Genomic DNA, 22283 nt, shown 5'->3' on the forward strand with positions numbered 1-22283 from the left:
TCCTGGAGCTGTGTGGGTGCTCTTAAGTATTCAACCTGAGAGCTTTTGGAGTAGTTGAAAGAGACCTTCTGCTCACGAGACCTCAGAAAACAGGCCTCAGTTGCCTCATCTGTAAAATAGCCACAGGGCGAGCGAGGTCACGCAAGCGGCAGGTGGGGCTAGTCCCCACTGCCCCCACCCGCAACTCCAGCTCCACCCCTTTGCCTGGAGGTCAAAGCCGCGCTGAGCCCGATTGCTCTCCAGGCCGGCAGGCGGGGCGCCTTGGAGGAGTGGGCGGGGCCTCCTTCTTTGGCCCGCCCCCCCGGCACGCAGATGAGGCCGACGTCATGACGCCATGTTCCTTCAGACGCTTCCCGGGCTCGGGAGGGTCACGTGAGCCGGCTTTCGCGCGAAAACTAGTTGTTGCTGGAGTGGCGGCGGGGAGCGTGGCGCTGCGATGGCGGTGAGCGAGCGGGTGTTCCCCGGCGGCCTGCGCGTCTGCCGTGCGCGGGGGAGGCGCGGGCGTGGGGGGCCGACGGGTGGACCCGGCGAGCCCCCATGTCGGCGTGGGCCCGCCATGCGGGCGGTGCGGGCGCGCGCCGGGACCTGGGGCGAGGGGCTGCGTACTTCGAGTCCTCAAGGCCCTCGCCCCGCTCCGCCGCGGCCGGATCGGGCCTCCAGATGGGGTTGGGTCCCTGGGCTCTGGTTTGGAGCTGATTTCTCCCCTTTACTCCTCCCTTGCGGGGTCTGCAAAGCCAGCGGGCCCCACGCCGCTCCAGTCCCCTTGGGGATGCCTCCTCTCCCGCACCAGGCTGGGGACTCGAATTCCCCAACCCGAGCTTTATGGCCTACCCGACCACCCTCATTTACTTACTCCGCACCTGCTTGTGGGGCGCCCTCTCTATGCCTGGCGCTGGGAGTACACAAGACAGATAAGGCCCCGCATTTTCATGCACATATTATTGTAGTGTTTTTTGTCTCTTTGTCTTATTTATTGTCTGTCCTCTCCACCAATCTGTGAATTCCAGATCTCTTAACGTTTTGGTCACTCTCATGTTCTGTCTCCTGCCTCAATGTCTTGTGTATTGTGGGTGGGAAGCCATGCACACAGGAGAGGAGTGTGGGAAGAGTAGAGAAACAGGTACATAAACAAATGAGGTATCCATTGTCATGGAGAAAACACAGGGAAATATCAGTGCCTGGAGTATTTGAGGATGTGATATTTGAGCTCGTTGCTGTGTGTTGAGAAGCCATTAGCTCAGAGAGCTCACAGGAGAGCATGCCAGGCAGAGGGAACATGAGATGCAAAGTCTTGAGGCTGGAGGGGTTTGGAGTGGAGTGGGGGAGAACAGGGTCACAGGTGGAGAGGGCCACCTTATAGGATGTTAAGTCAGCCCTCACCTTCTCGGTTCTCTCCTGCAGGAATCATCTGAGTCCTTCACTGTGGCATCCAGCCCAGCCCGGCGGCTGCGAAGTGATCCTCTCACCTCCAGCCCTGGGCGAAGCTCCCGTCGCACAGATGCCCTGACCTCCAGCCCTGGCCGTGATCTTCCCCCCTTTGAGGATGAGTCTGAGGGGCTTCTAGGCACAGAGGGACCCCTGGATGAAGAGGAAGAAGATGGAGAGGAGCTTATCGGAGATGGCATGGAGAGGTATTTTCATTCAAAGCGGGGTACTCAGCAGATAGTTTTGCAGAGAGCCCATTGTGTACCCAGTGACCTTGCTTTGGGTACAGGGGAAGCAGAGGAATCAGTATCCTTGCCTATGAGTGCACCTTGATGCAGGATCTAGGGAGAGACAGACAAGTCCAAGGAACCACAACATAGGCCCGAGTAACTTGCTGTATCATAGACTGGGCCCTAAGGCCTGGGTAAGCCTCAACTCTGTAAGATGCGCACCTCAGGGGATGCAAGGAGTGTCTCCTGTGGTGGACCACATCAGGGATGCCAAGGATGACTTGGAAGAATAGGAAGCAGGCAGCTGAGTGTTTTTCTGCAACTTCAAAGAAACCGGGGTGGGTGGGCGGAGGGGGCACCTGATTAATCAAGATTTCGATGCAATTCAGCAAATATTTATTACACCTGATCTGTACCTGGCCCTGAGTTAGATATTTTCACACTTGTTAATAAAAGTAGAAACATGTATTAAAGGTTATCAGACTTTTTTTTTTTTTTAAGATTTTATTTATTTATTTGACAGAGAGAGACAGCGAGAGCAGGAACACAAGCAGGGGGAGTGGGAGAGGGAGAAGCAGGCTTCCCGCTGAGCAGGGAGCCCGATGTGGGACTCGATCCCAGGACCCTGGGATCATGACCTGAGCCGAAGGCAGACGCTTAACGACTGAGCCACCCAGGCGCCCAAAGGTTATGAGACTTAATGGTAAGGTAATGGAGTAGGCTCTGCAAGGGAGCAGGGTTCGATTTCTCCTGCTGCTCTACCCCATATTTACAACCAGGATTTGGTAGATACGCTAGTAGTAGAATTATTTGAAATGCCCAGAGCCTTATGAAGACTCTCCTTTGGGGCCTTCTTTTACCCTGACTCAGGAGTTCCAAACATGGTGTCCAGGCCATCCCACAATCCACGGGGTGAGCCACCGGAGGGACTTGGAAGGGCTCCCTGGACCTTTCGGATCTTTACTTTAAGGACCATCACCGCAGATGATGAGAGCGGATGTGCCGTATGTGCCACACTATGGAAGGAATTGGGAGCCTTTGGACAAATCAGCCAGCTCTGAAGTTTTTACGTGGACATACGCTTTGAATTCTCCGCAGCATATATCTAGGGATGGCATCGCTGGCTCACATGTTAACTCTGTGCTTCATCTTCTGAGGAACTGCTAGACCTTTTTCCAGAAGAGCTCTACCACTTTACATTCCCACGAGTGGTGTATGGGGGTTCTAGTTCCCTGTGGTCCTTGCAGACACCTGTTATTTTCTGGTTTTCAGTGATAGTCGTCCCAGTGGGTGTGAGGTGATGTCTCGTGGGGGTTTTGATTTGTACTTCTCTGGTGGTTAATGATGTGGAACACCTTTTTATGCGCTTACAGGCTATTTGTATATCTTTGGAGAAATGTCTATTCAAATCTTTTGCCCATTTTATGATTGGATTGCTTGATTTTTTTTTTTTTTATAGAGTTGTAAGAGGTTTTAAAATTTATTCCGGGTACAGGTCTCTTATCAGATAACTGATTTGCAAATATTTTCTTCTCAGTCTCACTTTTTTAAAATTTTATTTTTTTTTAAGATTTTATTAGAGAAAGCAAGCGAGAGAGAGAGCACAAGGTGGGGGAGCAGCACAGGCAGAGGGAGAAGCAGACTCCCCGCCGATCAAGGAGCCCAACACGGGGCTCGATCCCCTAGGACCCTGGGATCATGACCTAAGCCGAAGGCAGATGCTTAACCGACTGAGCCACCCAGGCGCCCCCCCCCTTTTTAATGGTGTCTTTTGAGGTACAGAAGTTGTTAATTTTGATAAAACCTAATTTATTAATTTTTTATGGACCAATTAGAATTTCACTGAGGACAGAGGACATCTCATGTGACTTAAAATTTTCTCAACGAGTCAGACAAATATCTTTTAACTGAGAACATTTAAGAATTCAGAAATGGATCAGCCCACACATCTACCTGGCTCCTCTGGGATCTGTTTCTGGCATCAGCAACATGGGATTACTTATTCTGAGTTTATTCAAAAAAAGAAAAAAAAGGTAGTAGGTCACCCCCAATCACCATTTACTCTGAAAAAAGGGAGAATTCCAGAGGATCATCTTGGGGAGGTAGTGTGGTATCAGAGAACAAGCCTGCAGGTTGTGGTTGGACTGTGTTTTGACACCCGGCTCTGCTGAGTGGCTCTTGGCAAAAGCCCTATCATCCCCAAAACCCTGTTTCCTCATCTTTCAGATGGAGTAATGATGTCTGCCTCCCAGAATTGCAGGGAGGAAAGCCGTCCTTGCTCTCAGTGGGTTCTTTGTCCACACAGCATTCCCTTTCAGATACCTGACAGGTGACATCGTGGAAAACAAGTCCTTGGAGGTGTTGGAGTAGCTGAGAGGGTTGAGCCAGTGGACAGGCATTTCAGAGAAGCTGGTTTGGCTGATGTCAATAGAAGACCTTCCCAGTACTTGAAGGGGTTTGATGTGGCATTGTCTGGGAGGGGAAGGTGCAGGGAGAATTTCTGCCCTCTTGGGGAGGTGGGGCCGGCTGTCTGAAGGGCCTTTCTGCCTGAAGGTTTTCTGGTTCTTCAAATTTCTGTTTCTTTTTGGATGCTCAGAGCTGTCTGGAGGTCCCCTCCCTCTGTTTTTTATTATGGTAGATACACATAACACAGAATTTACCATCGTAAACATCTTTAAGTGTCCAGTTCAAGGGCATTAAGCACACTCTCGTTGTTGTGCAACCGTCTTCAGAACTTTTTCACCTCCCCAAACTGAATCCTACAGTATTTGTCCTTTGTGATTGGCTTAGTTCACTGAGGCCATTGTCCTCAAGATTCACCCACATTGTAGCACAGTCAGACTTTCTTCCTTTTGGAGACTGAATGATATTCCATTGTATGCATAGACCACACTTTGTTGGAGATCCTTTTGGAGCCTTTGTATTTCTGGCCTGCCCAGGCTGGAGTAGGCCCAGTTCCTGGGCCCGCTTTTGTTTTGTTTTTGATACTAACGGGGTCTGTTTTGGGGCTCCCTCAGGGACTATCGTGCCATCCCAGAACTGGATGTCTACGAGGCCGAGGGCCTGGCCCTGGACGATGAGGACGTCGAGGAGCTGACAGCCAGTCAAAGGGAGGCAGCAGAACGGGCCATGCGGCAGCGTGACCGAGAGGCCGGCCGGGGTCTGGGCCGCATGCGTCGCGGGCTCCTGTACGGTAGGCTCAAATGTCTGCACCTCCAAGGGTGCAAGGCTGGTCCTAGCTTCCAGAGCTTTGGTGGGGGCTGGAAAAGGAGTTCTGGGGAAGGCAGGTGGGAGGCGGTGGGAAAATTGCATTTGAGGATACCCTTTTGGCCCCCAGACAGCGATGAGGAGGATGAGGAGCGCCCCTCCCGGAAACGCCGCCAGGTAGAGCGGGCCACAGAGGACGGCGAGGAGGACGAAGACATGATCGAGAGCATCGAGAACCTGGAGGACCTGAAGGGCCACTCCGTGCGTGAGTGGGTGAGCATGGCAGGCCCACGCCTGGAGATCCACCACCGCTTTAAGAACTTTCTGCGCACCCACGTGGATGGCCATGGCCACAACGTCTTTAAGGAACGCATCAGCGATATGTGTAAAGGTGTGGCTTCCACGTGTCCCCGCTGCCTCTCACCGCAGTCTGCCTTGCAGAATTCTTCCTCAGAGGGTCATTCACTTGGGCCTTTAACAGCATGTTTAATAGAAATATGAAGTGCAGGGAATACTGAGCCACTTGCCCGTTGCCGGACAGGAGCTAGCACCTGAAGCCCGAGATGTCCGTCATCAGGCAGATACAAAAAGCATTGCATGTCTGCACTAGGACGCTCTGCTGGCTGTCCAGGGATGACAGCTGAACCACAAAAGTGTCTGACGTGCTTAGAAGGTGGCAGATTTAATGTCGAAGTCTGGATTACTACTTTAATCAGAAAATAGAACATTCCTGTATACAGGAATTAAAAGGAGGCACTTGGATCTTGGTCCGCTGCTGTACACACCACTCCCTTTTGTCTTGTATTTGATGCAGTTTATTCACAGGTTTCCTTCCTGGTCCTTTTAGGCATTTTGAATTTGTAGCCTTCCTGCACTTATCGTTTCACTTAATGTGATTTCATACATCGTGTGATGTCCGCATTTTTAGATTGGGAAATTGAGGCTTAAGATGTGTCACTTGCTGAGTCACACAGCTAAAGCAGGGCAGGTTTAGAAATCAGGGCTGGGGTTTCCAGCTCCAAGTCAAGGGTGGGGGGCGTGGGGGGCAGGCCTTCCTCCTTGCACAGGGAGAGGGAAATTGCCTGCTGTGTCCCTGGCTGAACTCTGTGCTTAGTCTTTCTTCTCGCCTCCAGAGAACCGCGAGAGCCTGGTGGTGAACTATGAGGACCTGGCGGCCCGGGAGCACGTCCTGGCCTACTTCCTGCCAGAGGCGCCAGCAGAGCTGCTGCAGATCTTTGACGAGGCTGCGCTGGAGGTCGTGCTGGCCATGTACCCGAAGTACGACCGCATCGCCAGCCACATCCACGTGCGCATCTCCCACCTGCCTCTTGTAGAGGAGCTACGCTCGCTGAGGTGAGCCAAGGGCAGGCGAGCCTGAGGCCCTGCATCCTCAGCACCCCGTGGCTCAGCTTCGTTCAGGGGAGCTCCAACGGGGCCATGGGTTTCTGGGCGGGCTGGCTGTGGCCAAGCAGCGCCCTCCCCTCCCGGCACTCTTGCTTGGACCAGGTGCGATGGTGTGGATCTGGTGGGATCCAGGTTTTCTGGATCCACCTCACTTAGAGTGCTGATCTCTGGAGGGCATGGGTCAGTCATCAGCCTGCAGGCCTCTGATAGGCCCTCTCGTCCCTGCAGGCAGCTGCACCTGAACCAGCTGATCCGCACCAGTGGGGTGGTGACCAGCTGCACGGGCGTCCTGCCCCAGCTCAGCATGGTCAAGTACAACTGCAACAAGTGTAACTTCGTGCTGGGGCCCTTCTGTCAGTCCCAGAACCAGGAGGTGAAGCCGGGCTCCTGCCCTGAGTGCCAGTCGGCTGGCCCCTTTGAAGTTAACATGGAAGAGGTGAGAGTCTGTGCCTGCTGGTGGCTGCTCTTCCTGTCTACGCCGGGCCTTCCCCACCTCTAAGGCAGTTAGATGAGCGTGGCAGCCTCGGGAAACAAGATGGACTTGTGCACTGGCCACACCCTGAGGCGAACCAGATCTATCTGGCCAGCCTGTTTAGTTTGGCCCGTGGGGTGTTTTTCAAGAATTCAAGCCAATATTTTAAAACCAGGACATTTTGTTTAAAATGTCAAAGTTGAAGGTTTTTCTTTTAAAAAAAAAAGGAAGGTCTGGTAAAACTGGACTCACTCCTTGTTCAGCTATCTCCTTAGTAAGGCACCTGCTTTCCCATCCCTCACTCCCATGAGGCTTTCCCTTGGCGTTTCTGGTACTTGCCTCTCTGTGGGCCTCTCGTTGGGGGCCTCTAGATTATAACTAGCTTAGACATTGCTGTGCTGGATTCAGGAGGCCCTGCTGAAAGCTTCTGGGCTGTTTGCCTTTGTATTTGAATGACTTGATCTGTAGATTCGGGGTCATCGCAATACCTTTGGGGGATGCCCAAATCCCGTTTACTGCCTTGCTGCCGTGCATGCTGGCGGCGAAGCTCTCAGCACTGCACATTTGAGAAGTGCCCTAGCTGGGACCTCCTTACCAGAAAGCGCCTGAGAGTTTCTGCTTGTGGCAGCCCACAGCCGAAAACACCTGCTCAAAAGCTCAGGTGCACCTTGCCTTGGGGAGGGTGAGCCTGTGCCTTTGCCCAGAGTCTTCCCCTGCCTGTTTAGCTCACCCTCTTTAAGAGTCCGCTTTCCCGGAAGCTCCTTGAGAAAGAAGGCTCTTACATAGGAGCAGGGTTTCAGGCTCTGCTTCTACACGAGTAATAATTACAGCTGAAGTTTCTGGGATACTTGCAAGGTACCTAGTGGGTGGGTGATGTATAATTCAGTTTTCATCACACTTTTTGAGGCAGGTGATATTATTGACCCCAAAGTCACCCAGCTAGAAAGAGGCCCAAAGGATTAGAACTCAGGATCCAGAGCAACTGCTTTTAACAGCTGTATTATGTGGTCTCTTTTCTAGACAATAAGTGAAGTAATGGACATTAAATTGCATAGCACAACATTGGCATGTGACTTTTGGCCATAGAACCCACACTTAGTGGAGCTCACTGTTGGGCATTGATTTAAGTGCTTTGGATGTGTGACATGACTTTTTTTTTAAGATTTTATTTACTTAGAGCTTGCATGAGTGGGGCAGGGGGGACTCCCTGCTGAGCTGGGAGCTCTGTGTAGGGCTCACTCCCAGGACCCTGAGATCATGACCTGAGTCAAAGGCAGACGCTTAACTGACTGAGCCACCCAGGCACCCCATATGACGTGATTTAACTCTCACTGTGAAGTTGCACTTAGAGCCTTAGTATCCCTATTCTGCAGAGAAGGCATAGAGAGGGGACATCACTTGCCCAGGATCACACAGCTTAAGCCATGGAGCTAGGGTTTGAACTTGGCATGGCTGTGGCGTTCATATGCACCAGGGCTTGGCTACAAGCAGGTACTTGACTGTCTGGCAGTAAGGAAGCATCAGTCTCGTTCTCTGCTTCAGCTGTCCATTTTCTGGTCCGCTGATGGAGATAGGAATCCTATCTGTTCTCCTTCCTCATGGGGCTGTGGCCAGGGTCAGGTGACATAATAAGTCTGTGCTTGGAGGAGTGTGAAGTCGGCCATGCAGAGACAGGCCCCTGTGACCTCTGTTTGTCCCACGCAGACCATCTATCAGAACTACCAGCGCATCCGAATTCAGGAGAGTCCCGGCAAAGTGGCGGCCGGCCGGCTGCCTCGCTCCAAAGATGCTATCCTCCTTGCTGATCTGGTGGACAGCTGTAAGCCAGGAGATGAGATAGTAAGTGGCCCAGGAGCAGGCCAGGCAGCCGAGTTGCTAAGAACATCAGCATGAGCATCTGTAGTGCAGAGAGGGTTGCTGGCAGTGGGAGGGGTAGGCTGAGGTCAGTTCTTCAGTCACTGGGAGGAAGAGCCTTTCCTCCTTTACTGGCCGGTTGGAATGTGGGGGGTAGAAGTTTTGCTTTGGTCTTCCGGGTTACTCATCTCGCTGTCTGGTAGGGAGGAGTTGAGGAGGAGAGATCAGACAGTGGAGGCAGCGGGGGGAAGACCCCGGCCCTGAGTCTAACCCCGGCCCGGCTCTCTGGGTTGTGCCCCCTCTCCCAGGAGCTGACTGGCATCTACCACAACAACTACGACGGCTCCCTCAACACAGCCAATGGCTTCCCTGTCTTCGCCACCGTCATCCTAGCCAACCACGTAGCCAAGAAGGACAACAAGGTCGCTGTGGGGGAACTGACGGACGAAGACGTGAAGATGATCACCAGCCTCTCCAAGGACCAGCAGATTGGGGAGAAGGCAGGTGGAGGTCCGGGTGGGATTGTCGTGCTTCCAGAGGAGGCCGCAGAACCACGGTCCTGATTCCCGGGTCTTGGGGTCTGGGCTCTGCTTCTTCATTCTTTCCCTTCCCAGCATCAGCTCAGTCAGTTTGCCTTGATCTGGGGGGAGGGAGGGGGGCTGCGCTCTGGGGGAGGAGCTGGAATACTGGCTTCGAAGACCCATCCCTCGACAGGATGGGGCTGTGATGAGTCAGTGGATCGAGTCGAGCCCAGGCTCAAGGCTGAAACAGGTGGAGCAGTAGGAATAACTCATCTTGTGAGGGTATCCCCTGGTGTCAGACCAGGGGAGGACCCAACACCCGTTTCTCTGGGAAGAGTGCTACCCCAAGAGGGTTTTAGGGTTTTGGGTTTTTTTGGTTTTTTTTTTAATTGTAGACATTTTTGCTGAAGGTTGGGGAGCTAGGGATTTAAGAGCCAGACTCTCAGTTCAGGTCAATCAGTGCAGGCTCCATTTGGCTTTTTGAGCAAATGGAATCCTTCCCTTGAGGGCAGGGCCACATCTGACACACTCATTTCCTTCACCTTCACCTGGGCCACCAAGATTTGGGGTTGCACCAGGAGAGGCAGGGGTTTCCCCAGCCTCGGGAGGACAAGAACTTCATTCTGCCAACATAGCCAGTCCTTGAATACCTTGTAGGCCGTGTTCCAGGATCGTGGTGGGAAGTCCGACACAGTCCGTCCTTCCCTTCCTGGGGCTCATAGTTATCAGAATCCCCAATAAGAAAGAAAACAAAAACATAGCATTTTTTCACTTAATCAGTAACATGGGAAAAAAGATGCAACCCATGATTCTTCCCAGAGGAAAATTAGTAGTAACACGATGGACATGTTTTCAGACTTTTCACTAGTATTTGAGCCAGTTTCTGTCCAGGGCTGGCAACCTTGGCCCTCACATGCGTCAGCTGTGTGCACGTGTGCCTGAGCTGCGGAAGGAGCAGTGTGCTTCTAGAACAGTTCGCTAGTGCCCTCTTTCCCTCTGCTGCAGTTATCAGCCACTGCTCTTCTGCTCTGTTGAGGAGACAGGAGCGGCAGCAGATAGAGCGTGGGAGGCAGGATTTGCTTGACTTCAGGTTTTGGACAGGCCAGTCCCTGTGTGTGCCTTGTGCCCCAGATTTCCCGAACTGCCCCTAGTGGCCCTAACATGGAAGGTTGTGCCACACTTTGGTGCGGTGATAGCTGCTGTTTTGTCTGCCTCTGTCCACATAGCTGACTTCGCCAGGCAGACATGTCCCAGTATCATGGTAGTGACTGCTCAAGGTCAGTTACACCTGCACGCTTACGCTGTGACTCCCTCAGGGTTGGAGACGGTGACATCTAAACAGAGGTTCTTTAGAAGGATCCCCAGGATCCAGAGGGGATCCTTCTAGAGACGATGACATCTCTAGTACACCTTTCTGAGTCCCATCAGGGAAGGAGGGCTGGGTGATACGAGGGAGTGTTGATCTCTACTGACCCCTTTAGCCCACTGTCAGGGTGGATATTTTTACCAAGAACTCGGACGAAGAAACCACATGGCGGTTTTGGGGACAAACTGAAAGGATGACAGGCTTGTCATGATGGGGCTCATTTGAACTATTTAAGCCAGAGTTTTGCAATTTGGTGGCCTGTGGACCACATGCAGCCTGCTGATGGGTGTTGGTTGGTTGGTTGGTAGGTGGTTCTGTGTTTCCTTTTCTTTTTTGTTTGCTTTTATTTTTGAATTGGTTATCATCTTTAGGAATTGAGATTGCACATAAAAATCTGGAAGCCCTGGTTTTTGGCCGTCCAAGCGTCTGTCAGTGCTAGGTCTTTGTTTCTCTCCAGTGATGACTGATGGGAGAGCTAAGGGGCAGTTTCCCTTGCCATTGGGGCACGCTCCCTGCTGTCTGTCCCAGCCACCCCCTGCTCTGTCCTCTGCAGCCTGATGAACTCAGCTTGCCTTTCGGCCCATTTGGTTTTGTGGGCCGTGGCCGCTGACAGGTGGAAGTAGTCAAGGGATGAGTGCTGTGTCTAACACTTAGATTTTGTTGTAAAGAACTAACAGGAGAATCAGTTTGGGGCCAGACTCCTTAGGTTTGGCTTTTGGCCTAATCATTGGTGTGATCAGATGAGTTGCTCGCCTCTGTACGGATGAGCTGATGGTACGTAGCACCCACGGGTAGAGTTGTTACAAGGATTATGGGGATGTGCTCGTGTGCTGCATGCTCAGCAGCCAGCTGTTTTGCACGTCGGTACAAAATTTAGTTGTACAAAAACTGGATGGGCGTGCCGCCCGGGACAATGGATGTTAAAAGCATAAAGGTCCGTAGGAGGATAAAAATAGCTTAGCTTTAAGGCACGTTCTAGACATTTCCTGTTCATTGTCTCGTACTCACAGTAGCTGTGTGGGTGGGAACTTGGCCACACTTCGTGGCAGGCTGTTCTGAGCGGGGTGAGGGGGGCAGGGGATAGGGCAGTATGTATTGAGAATTAAGAGCATGAGCTTCAGATTCAGAGGAATCTGGGGTCAGGTCTTGCCTCTCATTTAGGAACAGACAGTTTGACCAGAGCCTTGGTTTGTTTCCTTCTTTTTGATCTGAGAGAACCAGAATCATTATGAGGGTTAAGTGGAATACTTCATGGCAAGTGTGTCATTTCTTGGCAGGTCTGGGTTTGAGTTTACTTTTTTTTTTTTAAGATTTTATTTATTTGAGACGGAGAGAGTATGCATGAGCGGGGCGGGGGCGGGGAACAGAGGCAGAGGGAGAAGCAGACTCCCACTGAGCAAGGAGCCTGACATGGGGCCCGATCCCAGGACCCTGGGATCATGACTTGAGCCGAAGGCAGACGCTTAACCAACTGAGCCACCCAGGCAGCCCTGATTTTTTCTTTCTTCCTAGCCAGTACATCTGCCCATTACTGTCTCAGACCAGCTGGGTCAGCGGTGGCAGCGTTAGCCTTAGTGTGGTTGCTTCCCTGTCCTGTGTAGTCTATAGGGAGGCCCATCTGGATGCAGCGGGTGCTTTGCAGGAGGGGAGCTGAGCCTGGGCAGCTGTGCATAACAGGCGAGAAGGGGGCCTGCTGCTCTTGGTCCTGGAGGGAGACATTACCTCATCCTTGCAGGGGTGCCTGCTATGGGAACAGCCCTGAGAAACAGTCTGGGTAAAGAGAGGTCAGGGACGGGCAGCCTTGCACACCCACAAGACGTCCAGGAGGATGAGACATCATGGCGGATTGTCTCTCCTGACATTCCCAGCACAGGTGAGGGTGCAATGGAAGAGTCCTGCATATCGAGCCCTAAGCATCTGCTTGACGCTGTGTAGGTAATTTCCAGATAGTAATAACAGTAACAATCCTATAATGGAGGTGTCATGGGTGCCCATTTTATTGATGAATAAGTGGAGGCCCAGGTTCAGTAAGCTGCCATGCAGCATAGCTGCTAATGGCAGAGCCAGGATCCCTGTTTACACAGTCTGGTCTGAGTCGGTGCTCCAGGGACTGCTCTCTGTTCCCTCTCCCTAAGTTACTGCAGCTCAGGAGGACGTGTGTGTGTTCAGGGGGTACTTGGTTATGGTGAGTTCTGTGGCCACCCACGTATAAGTCCTGGTCTGAATACTGAAGCTTTATTACAGAAACTTGCAGACATACACATGGAGTGGGTACAATGAACCCCGTATGTCCCTCCCCTGGACTCCACCTGCAGCTGGAGTCGGGCCACCCCTGTGTCCTCTATACTCGCGCCCAGTTCCCTCAATGACTGCAGCCAGTTCCCCACACAGTGTTTGACCTGCAGCCGTGGATCTGTAACAGGCCCTCTCTACTGCACCAAACCACAGCACCGGGGCCACACTTTAAAAACGAGTTCGTGGTTCCGTGGTAGCAGGTATTTCCTTGGTGTCCACATTTCCCTGATTATCCTACTTTTTTTTCTTTTTTTAAAAGTGTCTTGGAGTCGATGTCCAAGTAAGGCCTGCACATTGGAACTGGTTGATCTGTCTCTTAAGTCTCCGTCTTTAGGTCCCCTCTCCCTCTCTTTTTGTGGAAGAATCTGGGTCATCTGTCCTGTTGAGATTTCGACACTCTAGGTGTTGCAGATGGGTCTTTGTCGAACGTATTCCTGGGCCATCTGTTCTCTGTGAATTGTCACTATGATGCACACACATAATCAGTGTCCAGACTGATTTCTTTTTGGGTGGGGTCCGTGGCGAGATGGGCTAGAGGTCTATCCCACCGCAGCAGCTGGCATCTCCTTGTCTTTCTGTGATGTTAGCAGCCACTGACAGTCCTTGGCTAAACCCACTCATTCATTAGGGGTCACAAAATGACGGTCTTCTAACTCCAAATCCTTCTTCATTTATCTTCTGGAATGCTTCCGCATAGAGAAACTTTTCTTTATTAACTATTGGACTATGCCTAGGTAGAGGTCCTGTAGAAAAAGCGGATTGTGCTTGATCCTTTCCCTTCATTTACCAGTTTTCAAAATAATGAACGGTTCCCCTCCCGGGGTGACCACTGAGTGTCATCACAGATGAGCAGACTTAAATGACATCGAGGCTTCAGCGTTGCAGTGGCCATCCGGGTGATGCCCAGCGGGTTCCTCTAGTTGCCAAGCATGAAGCCCATCGTCCTGAGTCCTATTGGTGTGACCCTGGGTCTCTGATAGCTTTTTTCTTTCTTATATAAGACACGGCAGGTTCTTTTTGCACATTTCCTGCCGAGACATGGGATCAGCCATTTCTCCAAGTATCCCCATGGGGAGTAGAATTTTCTTTCAGTGGGAAATAGTATTTAGGGAGGCCAGCCTCTATAGACATCAGGCTTGGACCACCGTGCACCAGTTAATGCAGTTCTGTGTCTCCTTGAGCTGGGTTTTACAGAAAATGTTAGGGCCAAGGAAAGAACCAGCAAAAGTGTCCAAGTGGAAACTGACCTCCATTCCTGACTTATTATATAAAGTAACAGCAAGAGGCATTTCCGGCTCAGTACCAGTGGTACTGGCAGATCCTCTTTCCAGAAGGACCTGCTAGTCATGCCGCCCCCTGGCAGTGCAGAGTGGCCATCCGCAGGATAAGCTGCTGACCCCTGACTCCATCTCTAAGAACGGGACATCTCCCACCTTCATGCTTCAAGGGAGCCCCGAGGGAGCGAAGGGTTCTTCCGTCTGGCTGGTGGGCAGGCGGGACAGCTGGATCCAGCCCAGTGGCGGGGGGGGTGCCCTCCAGATTTTCAGCACTGACTTTCCTGCTTTGGTGCTCCCTTCCCCCCAGGCCTGCGGTACAAGCCGCCTTGGTATAACTTGTAAGGGGGAAGGAGGGGCATGCACTGCTTCTGTGGAGTCCCTCCATGCAGATGGCAGAAAGGTCAAGAACAGCAAAAGCGCGCAGGAGATGGAAGCTGCTTCCTACTGGCAAGACATTTCTTTGTTGTCTCTGGTTTCATCTTTAAAAGTCATTCAGATTTTGAGATTCTCTCTTTTCCTCTTCTCTCTCACACACAGATAGATGTCTCCGTGACTTACCAGTTGAAATGATGACTTCCTGGTGGGCCCATCTCCTGAATGTTCCATATTTATCATATTTGGCTACCACAGCATAGCCAGGAGCCAGGCACTTGTATAAACTTGTATAAACCTCTCACTTAGGGCCCACCCAGTCCTCTGAATTGGGTTGTGATACTTGTCTTCCATTTGAGGAGACTGAGGCTCAGGCAGCCACAGAGCCCGTGGGAGGAGTCTTCCTACATCTGTATTGTCAAAGCCCACCTTCTTCCCACACATGGCACTTGTTTCATGGGCCTGGGTCTTTTCTCCTTTCTGTGACCTTTTGGGTAGTCCTTTCTGAAATATGACCAAAAAGGGGGTCCGACTGACGTTCTGTTAAGCTCTAAAGTTCTGTGATTCTCAGGAAAAGCCAACTAATTGCCCGGCCCAAGGTCAGAGGGCAGGGCTTGGTGCTGGGGCCTGGTAGGATTGCAGCAGCCGTGGTGTGGGCACTCTGGGGCTGGAGACATCCCTGTTCCCTAAGATTGGAGCTGGTGGGGGACCTACCGTATGTGGGGCGTTGGCCCAGACTCAGAGCAGATGTGCCCGTTCTCACTGGCTCTCCCTCCCTTGCAGATCTTTGCCAGTATTGCTCCTTCCATCTATGGGCACGAAGACATCAAGAGAGGCCTGGCGCTGGCTCTGTTTGGAGGGGAGCCCAAAAACCCAGGTGAGTGGTGGTGGGCGCCACCCCCTTTCCCTCTGCATTGCAGGTACCAGACAAGGCAGGACTTTGCATTTAAAGGTTGGGTGCTTGGGGAGAAAGTACACGTTAGCAGATGGCCAGACCATGTGTGGCATGGTCATTGTAGGGAGAGCGTAGCCTGTGGCTATGGCGCCTTGGGTGGTTTTAACTATAAAAATAATACACGAATATGTAGAGATAATTACATCCTCTTCTTAAATTGTTAGAAGTCACAGAAAGATGGAAGTCCCCGCTGTCCATGTTTTCTAATCCAGTCCCCTCCTGGTGGGTCACTCCTGATCAGTGTGGTTGGTGTGTGCACTAGTGGACCATTGCGTGGCCATTCACATAGACTTACACGTGTACTTACACAATAATACAATTCTGTGGCATGCATGTATTTCTGTTTATAAACACAGTATTTCCTGTACCTGTGTGTAAGTGGTTACGTAAAAATACTCACCTCTTCCTGCTCATTAGCATGTGTGGGGCATCTTTTTGCACTGGTGCATACTGAGCAGATTTATTCCCATAAGAAACTGTATCAAGGTCCCTATAGCACAGCGTACAGAGCTGTTCTTCTCAGTGGAAAACATCTGCATTGCTTCTAGTTTCTTACCTTTCCTAAGAGCGTCTTTATAGTAGCGGCCCTGTGCCCCCATTTCTCTGGGTTCAGTTCTCAGAAGTGGGATGGCTAGTCCTAGGGTCTTGCATCCCTTTCTGGAAAATATGCTTTGCAGTTGGCATAAGCAGAATGAGAAATTAGAGATGACCCGGCTATGTTTGGCACCCCTCCCCTCCCTTTCATCCCCGTCTCCATCCCTGCCTCCTTCAGGGGGTAAGCACAAGGTGCGAGGCGACATCAACGTGCTCTTGTGTGGAGATCCTGGCACAGCCAAGTCTCAGTTCCTCAAATACATTGAGAAAGTGTCTAGCCGAGCCATCTTCACCACTGGCCAGGGGGCTTCAGCTGTGGGCCTCACGGCATATGTCCAGCGGCACCCCGTCAGCAGGGAATGGACCTTAGAGGCAGGAGCCCTGGTTCTGGCTGACCGAGGAGTATGTCTCATCGATGAATTTGACAAGGTGGGTCCTTGGGCCCCATGGCGATAGGATTCGGGTTGTGTTGGCTTAGCCCTGAGTGGGGAAACAGGTGTTAACGGGATAGCGGTCGGGGCAAGCATCACACATTTGAACCTCCTGCAGATGAACGACCAGGACAGAACCAGCATCCACGAGGCCATGGAGCAGCAGAGCATCTCCATCTCCAAGGCTGGCATTGTCACCTCCCTGCAGGCCCGCTGCACCATCATTGCCGCGGCCAACCCCATAGGTACACCGGGCACGACAGCCACGGGGGTTGGGGCCTGCCACAGGGAGGCCTCACCTTGCGGGGGGGAAGCCTGCAGCGTCCCTCGGCCAGTCCCGAGGTCTGAGGAAGGAACTGAGCATCAGGAAACCTTTCTCTCTCCCGCAGTTCTTGCTGGGGGTGCATGGAAGCAAGACTTGGGGTCTTTTAAGCCATGTTCTTAGAACCAGTTTTGGACATTTTCCTCAGAAGACGAGAAAAATCTAGTGCATTATCTAAGTTCAGGCGGAGTTGGTTGTTGATCCAGTCAGCATGTGGGCAGGGAGCTCAGGCAGCACACCCACCTTATTCTAGGCTTTTCCTGCTGGGAGTTGATTAGACTTTTAGTCTAAAGCCTCTTTTAGGCAAGTGCTCCAGGAAAGCCCTTTTCCTTGTCTTGTCAAGAATGCCTGGCAGATGCAGGTACTGAGCATCCTTCCTTTTCCGAAGTCGTCTTTCTCTTCCGTCCCTGAAGCGACTTGAGGTTGGCAAGAACTTTGTGCTCAGAAGAAGAGCAGATCGAAGGAGCATAAACCCTGATGGAGAAGTGCCTTTGTGTTACAGGAGGCCGCTATGACCCCTCGCTCACCTTTTCAGAAAATGTGGACCTCACGGAGCCTATCATTTCCCGCTTCGATGTCCTGTGTGTGGTGAGGGACACGGTGGACCCAGTCCAGGTACACAACCCCATGTCCTGGGGCTCGTGCAGTAAGTTCCGGGGACCTTGAGTGAGGCTTGGGGCCTTGTCATGTGCACCGGTGACCCCCAGCCACCCACAGCTGCCTGGCACATAGTAGGCGTCGGATGATACTGTTGTGAGAGTGTCATTTTCCAGCACCTGCAGCTTTCACTTCTTCCAGCAAGCCGACTTACTCCAAGCCAAGTCATGAGACTCACCCTGTGACTTGCCCTCTCCCCCCTTGTCTTAGGATGAGATGCTGGCCCGTTTTGTGGTTGGCAGCCACATCAGGCACCACCCCAGCAACAAGGAGGAGGGCCTGGGCAGCACTGGCACCCAGGAGCCCGCCATGCCCAATACATACGGTGTGGAGCCCCTGCCACAAGAAGTGCTGAAGAAGTACATCATCTATGCTAAGGAGAGGGTCCACCCGAAGCTCAACCAGATGGACCAGGACAAGGTGGCCAAGATGTACAGTGACCTGAGGAAAGAGTCCATGGTGAGGGCCCAGGGTGCAGCTGTGGGATGCAGTGCAGGGAGGGGAGCTCAGCAGAAGCTTCTTTAGTTGTGCAGTTCGTTAATCTAAGAAGCGCTAGAGCTGGAATGCCTTTGAAAAATGATATGTAAATACTTTGGCCATTTTGTTTCAGGTGGAACGTAAACATGCGTGCATTTGTCTACCTGGGTATGGGGCCAAGGTCCCTTGAGTGTTGGCCGCTGGTTTTAATTTCTGTGCTGACTTTGTGAATCTCACCCAAACATGGTCTGAACAAGCATCAGTTCTTTCATGGTGGAGTGAAATACAAAGGCAGCTTGCATGCCACTGGAATGCAGAACTTTTTTTTTTTTTTTTTTTTTAAGATTTGTTTGTTTATTTCAGGGATAGAGCGCTTGAGCCAGCGGGGGGAGGGGCAGAGGGAAAGAGTGAATCCCCAAGCTGACTCCCTGCGGCAGGGCTCGATTTCACGACCCTGAGATCACGACCTGAGCTGAAATCAAAAGTCGGCCACTCAGCCGACTGAGCTACCCAGGCACCCCTGGATTGCAGAATTCTTGCAGATTGGTAGGTCTCACCCACCTAACCCAGACAGCAGCTTCTTTGGTTTTTTTGTTGGTTTGATTTTTTTTTTTAACTTTCCAACTTCATGAGGTTCTTGGAGAGCATTTGACTTAGTTTTTATACAAACAGCTTTTTTCCCCACTTACGTTGCACAGGTGTGTGCAGCACTTAACGCATGACAGAAACAGGTTCAGCTGGCCACAGACATCTCGGACTGGGCTGCCCATGTGAGCCTGGGGGAGAGAAGGTGCGGCGGGATGGCGGCAGGCCGCGAGTGTGTGGCCGCCATAGGAGCCGCTGGCCGTGCTGACAAGACCGGACACTGTCCTTCCTGCAGGCCACAGGCAGCATCCCCATCACAGTGCGGCACATCGAGTCCATGATCCGCATGGCAGAGGCCCATGCGCGCATCCACCTGCGGGACTACGTGATCGAGGATGATGTCAGCATGGCCATCCGCGTGATGCTGGAGAGCTTCATTGACACGCAAAAGTTCAGTGTCATGCGCAGCATGAGGAAGGTGTGTGAGAGCCGTGTGGTGGCCACGGTGGGCATCCCGAGGCTCTGGATCCGGGCTCTCTTGTCCTGCCTGGCTGCTCGGGCAGGTCGTGACGGGAGCATGGCGGGGACTGGTCATCCTCTAGTAGCCTTGAGGGTCCTGGTGAGGAAGGGCATCATTTGACTTTGGCTGTTCTCTGCAGACTTTTGCCCGCTACCTTTCATTCCGGCGTGACAACAATGAGCTGCTGCTCTTCATCTTGAAGCAGTTAGTGGCAGAACAGGTGACGTACCAGCGCAACCGCTTTGGGGCCCAGCAGGACACTATCGAAGTGCCTGAGAAGGACTTGGTGGACAAGGTACGGGCCCAGATGGGAGGGCGGGCTGCTTCCTGGGGAGCTGTCCGGCATCTTTGGGGGCAAGAAGTCCTTCAAGCTCCATCATTAAGCGGGCAGGCCTCAGATGGGAGCCACGTATGAAGTGTTCATGATGGGCTGAGCCCGGTTCTGTGCAGTTACACTTGACCATGGTGAGTCCTATTACTGCCATCCCATCTCACACAGGAGACAGACACAGGCAACTGGCAGAGCTAAGGTTTCAAGCCCTGTGTCCCGACTCCAGACCCCGACTCAGTTTACCACCACCACGAACGGGTCTTAAACATTGCACCGGCACAGAGGCTCTGCTGCAGACCAGCGGAGGCTCATTTTCGTGGCTCACTTGACGTTTCCTCTTTTCAGGCTCGTCAGATCAACATCCACAACCTGTCTGCTTTTTATGACAGTGAGCTCTTCAGGATGAACCGGTTCAGTCATGACCTGAAACGGAAAATGATCCTCCAGCAGTTCTGAGGCTCGGGGCCGTCCACAGTAGCTCGCTGAGATGCTGGTGGGACCAACTCCACACTCAGGCTCACAACCCAACTGCTGAGGGACTCGGAGAGAGCGTGCGGGGCCCGAGGCTGAACCATCCAGCTCCCCCCACCATTTCCTGGGTTCAGGCTGGGCTGGGAACGAGGCTGTTTCTTTCTTCAGCTCCACTTTCTGCTCCTCGTGCCATCTTGGGTGGGCTCACTTTGCCAGTGTTCTTCTTTCCCCTGCTCGGCAGCCCACCGCCTACAGGAGATTGGTCCCCACTTTGTTCCTTGGGCCAGAGTCCCTTGTGTTCAGGGTACCGCAGTCCGTCTTAGATGACCGAGCACATGAGGGTGTTATGAGAACTTGTTGCCCTCTTGGTGTGAGTTCCGGTCCTGGATGCTTCTACCACTTTGGCCAAAGAGCAAGTTCAAGGTATTCATAGTGTTTTTCTGAGCTCTGTCCTGCAGGTTTCTCTGGGCTTCTGTGAGCGGAGAAAATGTGGGCTGAAGAGCACACAACATGTGGCCCAGTGCCTTCCGCACCCCCAGGGCCAGGGATTGCTGTGGTCGAGAGACGGGAATGAGGCTTATTCCTGGTACCACTTGTGCCTAACCAGGACTGGCTGTCACCATTCCTCTTCTCCTTTGTTTTCTCCTACTAGCCACTCCCCATTCTCTCGTTGTACATTCAATTTTTGTTCCTGTAGTTTTTATTTTTAATAAAATCTAAATAGTGGTGGCTGTTGGCCTGGATTATATCTTCATGTCATCACACAGGCTCTCCACTCCCCTTGAAGGCCTTTCCCATCTTCCATTTTTGGTGTTTGTTGGAGGTAGATTTGTCTGTAAGAGCTGTCTTGTTTGTGGGCGTGCAAAAAACAAAAATGTTGTGGCTTTGCCTAGGGAATTCAGTTGGTAATTGCTGCCTCTGTGATGTCTATGGAATCCATGAGAACAGAGAACAACAGACTTGTACACCTGGAGGGACTGAAGGTAATCTGGCCCTGCCTGCAAACGGAGCTGTGTTGTTCATCTCCACAGCATCGCCATCTAGCCTCTACCTGGAAATGCCCAGCTCTGCTCAGCTGCTCTTGGGATGGGTGGACACCTTCAGTTCTTAGTGTTTCTTAACCTGAGATGAAGCAGAAATGTCTCCCTACGGCTTCTCTCTTGTCCCAATTGTCCTTTCTGGAAATTTCCAGGATGAGTCCTTCCTGTGAAAGTCCTGCAGGTGTTTGATGAACCTCGTATGTTTGATTTCCTTATTCAGTTCCTTGCACATATCCTGGAGAGTCCAGTAAGGGGAAGGCCCTGAGGAATGTGGGGAGATCTCTAAGGAAGCAGTCAAGTACTGGGAAACTGAATGGGGGACAAGAGGGATGAGGAAGTGGCCCTTGTAAAGGTGAGCTCTTTAGGAGGAAGAATGGGAAGGAGCCAGCCCCAAGCAAAGAGCAGTCCGTGTGGCTCAAGCTTGAGGGGTGGAGGGGAAGAGCTGGGGCAAGAGCTGGGCCTTGTGGTTGCAGCCTGAAAGGAAAGATTTTCTTTACACAGAATATTTCTGACACCAGATGTGTGGGTTCTCCACGCCACTCAATTTACTTTACAGTCACACGCTGGGTGGCCCACAATTTTTTTTTTTTTAAGATTATTTGAGAGAGTGCATGAGGAAGGGGGAGGGATAGAGGGAGAGGGAGAAGCAAACTCCCCACCAAGCAGGGAGCAGGGAGCCCCAGATGGACGTGGGACTGGATCCCAGGACCCCTGAGATCATGACCTGAGCCAAAGGCAGATGCTTAACCAACTGAGCCCCCCCAGGCACCGACCACACTTAGGTCCAACTTGCCTGCAAATCAGAGATTCCCATGACCCTGTCCTCAGGTTTGATAATTTGCTGTAACAGCTCACAGAGCCCAGGGCAGCAGCTGACTTGCTATGACCGACTTACTATGTACTGGGGTGCAAATGATCAGTCGGATGGGGAGAGAGACATAGGGCAGGTCCCAAAGTGTACTGTGTGCAGGAGCTTCTGTCCCTGTGGAGTCTGGGGTGCGCCACCCTCCTGGCATGTGGCTGTGTTCACCAACCCAGAAGATCCTTGAACCCTTTCAGTTAGGGGTTTTTCTGGAGGCTTCATTACATAGGCATGAGGATTAAATCATTGGCCATTAGTGATTAACTCAACCTCTAGCCTTACCCTCCCCAGAGGTCAGGGGCTGGGGCTGAAAGTTCTGATCCTTTCATTCCAGGGTTGGTTCCCATGGCAACCAGCCCTCATCCCTTAGGGGTTTTCCAAAAGTCACCTCTTTAAGCTCTGGTGTAGTTGAAAGGGCTTGTTAGGAATAAGGAAAGATACTCTCTTCACCTTTGTTACTTGGAGCTTCAGGAGCCAAGATAAAACCAAGAAAATAGAACAAAAGATGCTCCTATCCTCTTATCACTTAGGAAATTACAAAGACATTAGGAGCTCTGACCAGGACCCCGGCGGGAAGACAAAATATATATACTACACATTGTCCTATTCTTTAGA

General features: G+C 52.0%; 1 protein-coding gene across 2 annotated transcripts; it reads left to right on the plus strand.

Annotated features, from left to right (window-relative positions):
- The first annotated feature begins 355 nt into the window (after positions 1-355).
- Positions 356-20492, plus strand: MCM2 (minichromosome maintenance complex component 2). 2 transcript variants are annotated; one of them, XM_028101816.1, is made up of 16 exons: positions 356-442; positions 1402-1631; positions 4673-4848; positions 4993-5253; positions 5996-6215; positions 6495-6702; positions 8443-8577; positions 8901-9092; positions 15207-15300; positions 16151-16401; positions 16522-16648; positions 17228-17340; positions 17593-17841; positions 18740-18922; positions 19104-19259; positions 19641-20492. In XM_028101816.1, exons 1-16 carry the CDS (start codon positions 437-439, stop codon positions 19749-19751), a joined length of 2712 nt encoding a protein of 903 aa, XP_027957617.1. In that variant the 5' UTR covers positions 356-436; the 3' UTR covers positions 19752-20492. The 2 variants fall into 2 exon arrangements, with proteins under 2 accessions (XP_027957617.1, XP_087883079.1); XM_088026953.1 differs by having other exon boundaries at positions 17261-17340.
- Positions 20493-22283: the final 1791 nt, after the last annotated feature.

The sequence above is a fragment of the Eumetopias jubatus genome, unplaced genomic scaffold, assembly GCF_037043125.1.
Source record: "Eumetopias jubatus isolate StellerSeaLion01/CBP00866 unplaced genomic scaffold, mEumJub1_p1.0 scaffold_1, whole genome shotgun sequence".
Lineage (NCBI taxonomy): Eukaryota > Metazoa > Chordata > Mammalia > Carnivora > Otariidae > Eumetopias > Eumetopias jubatus.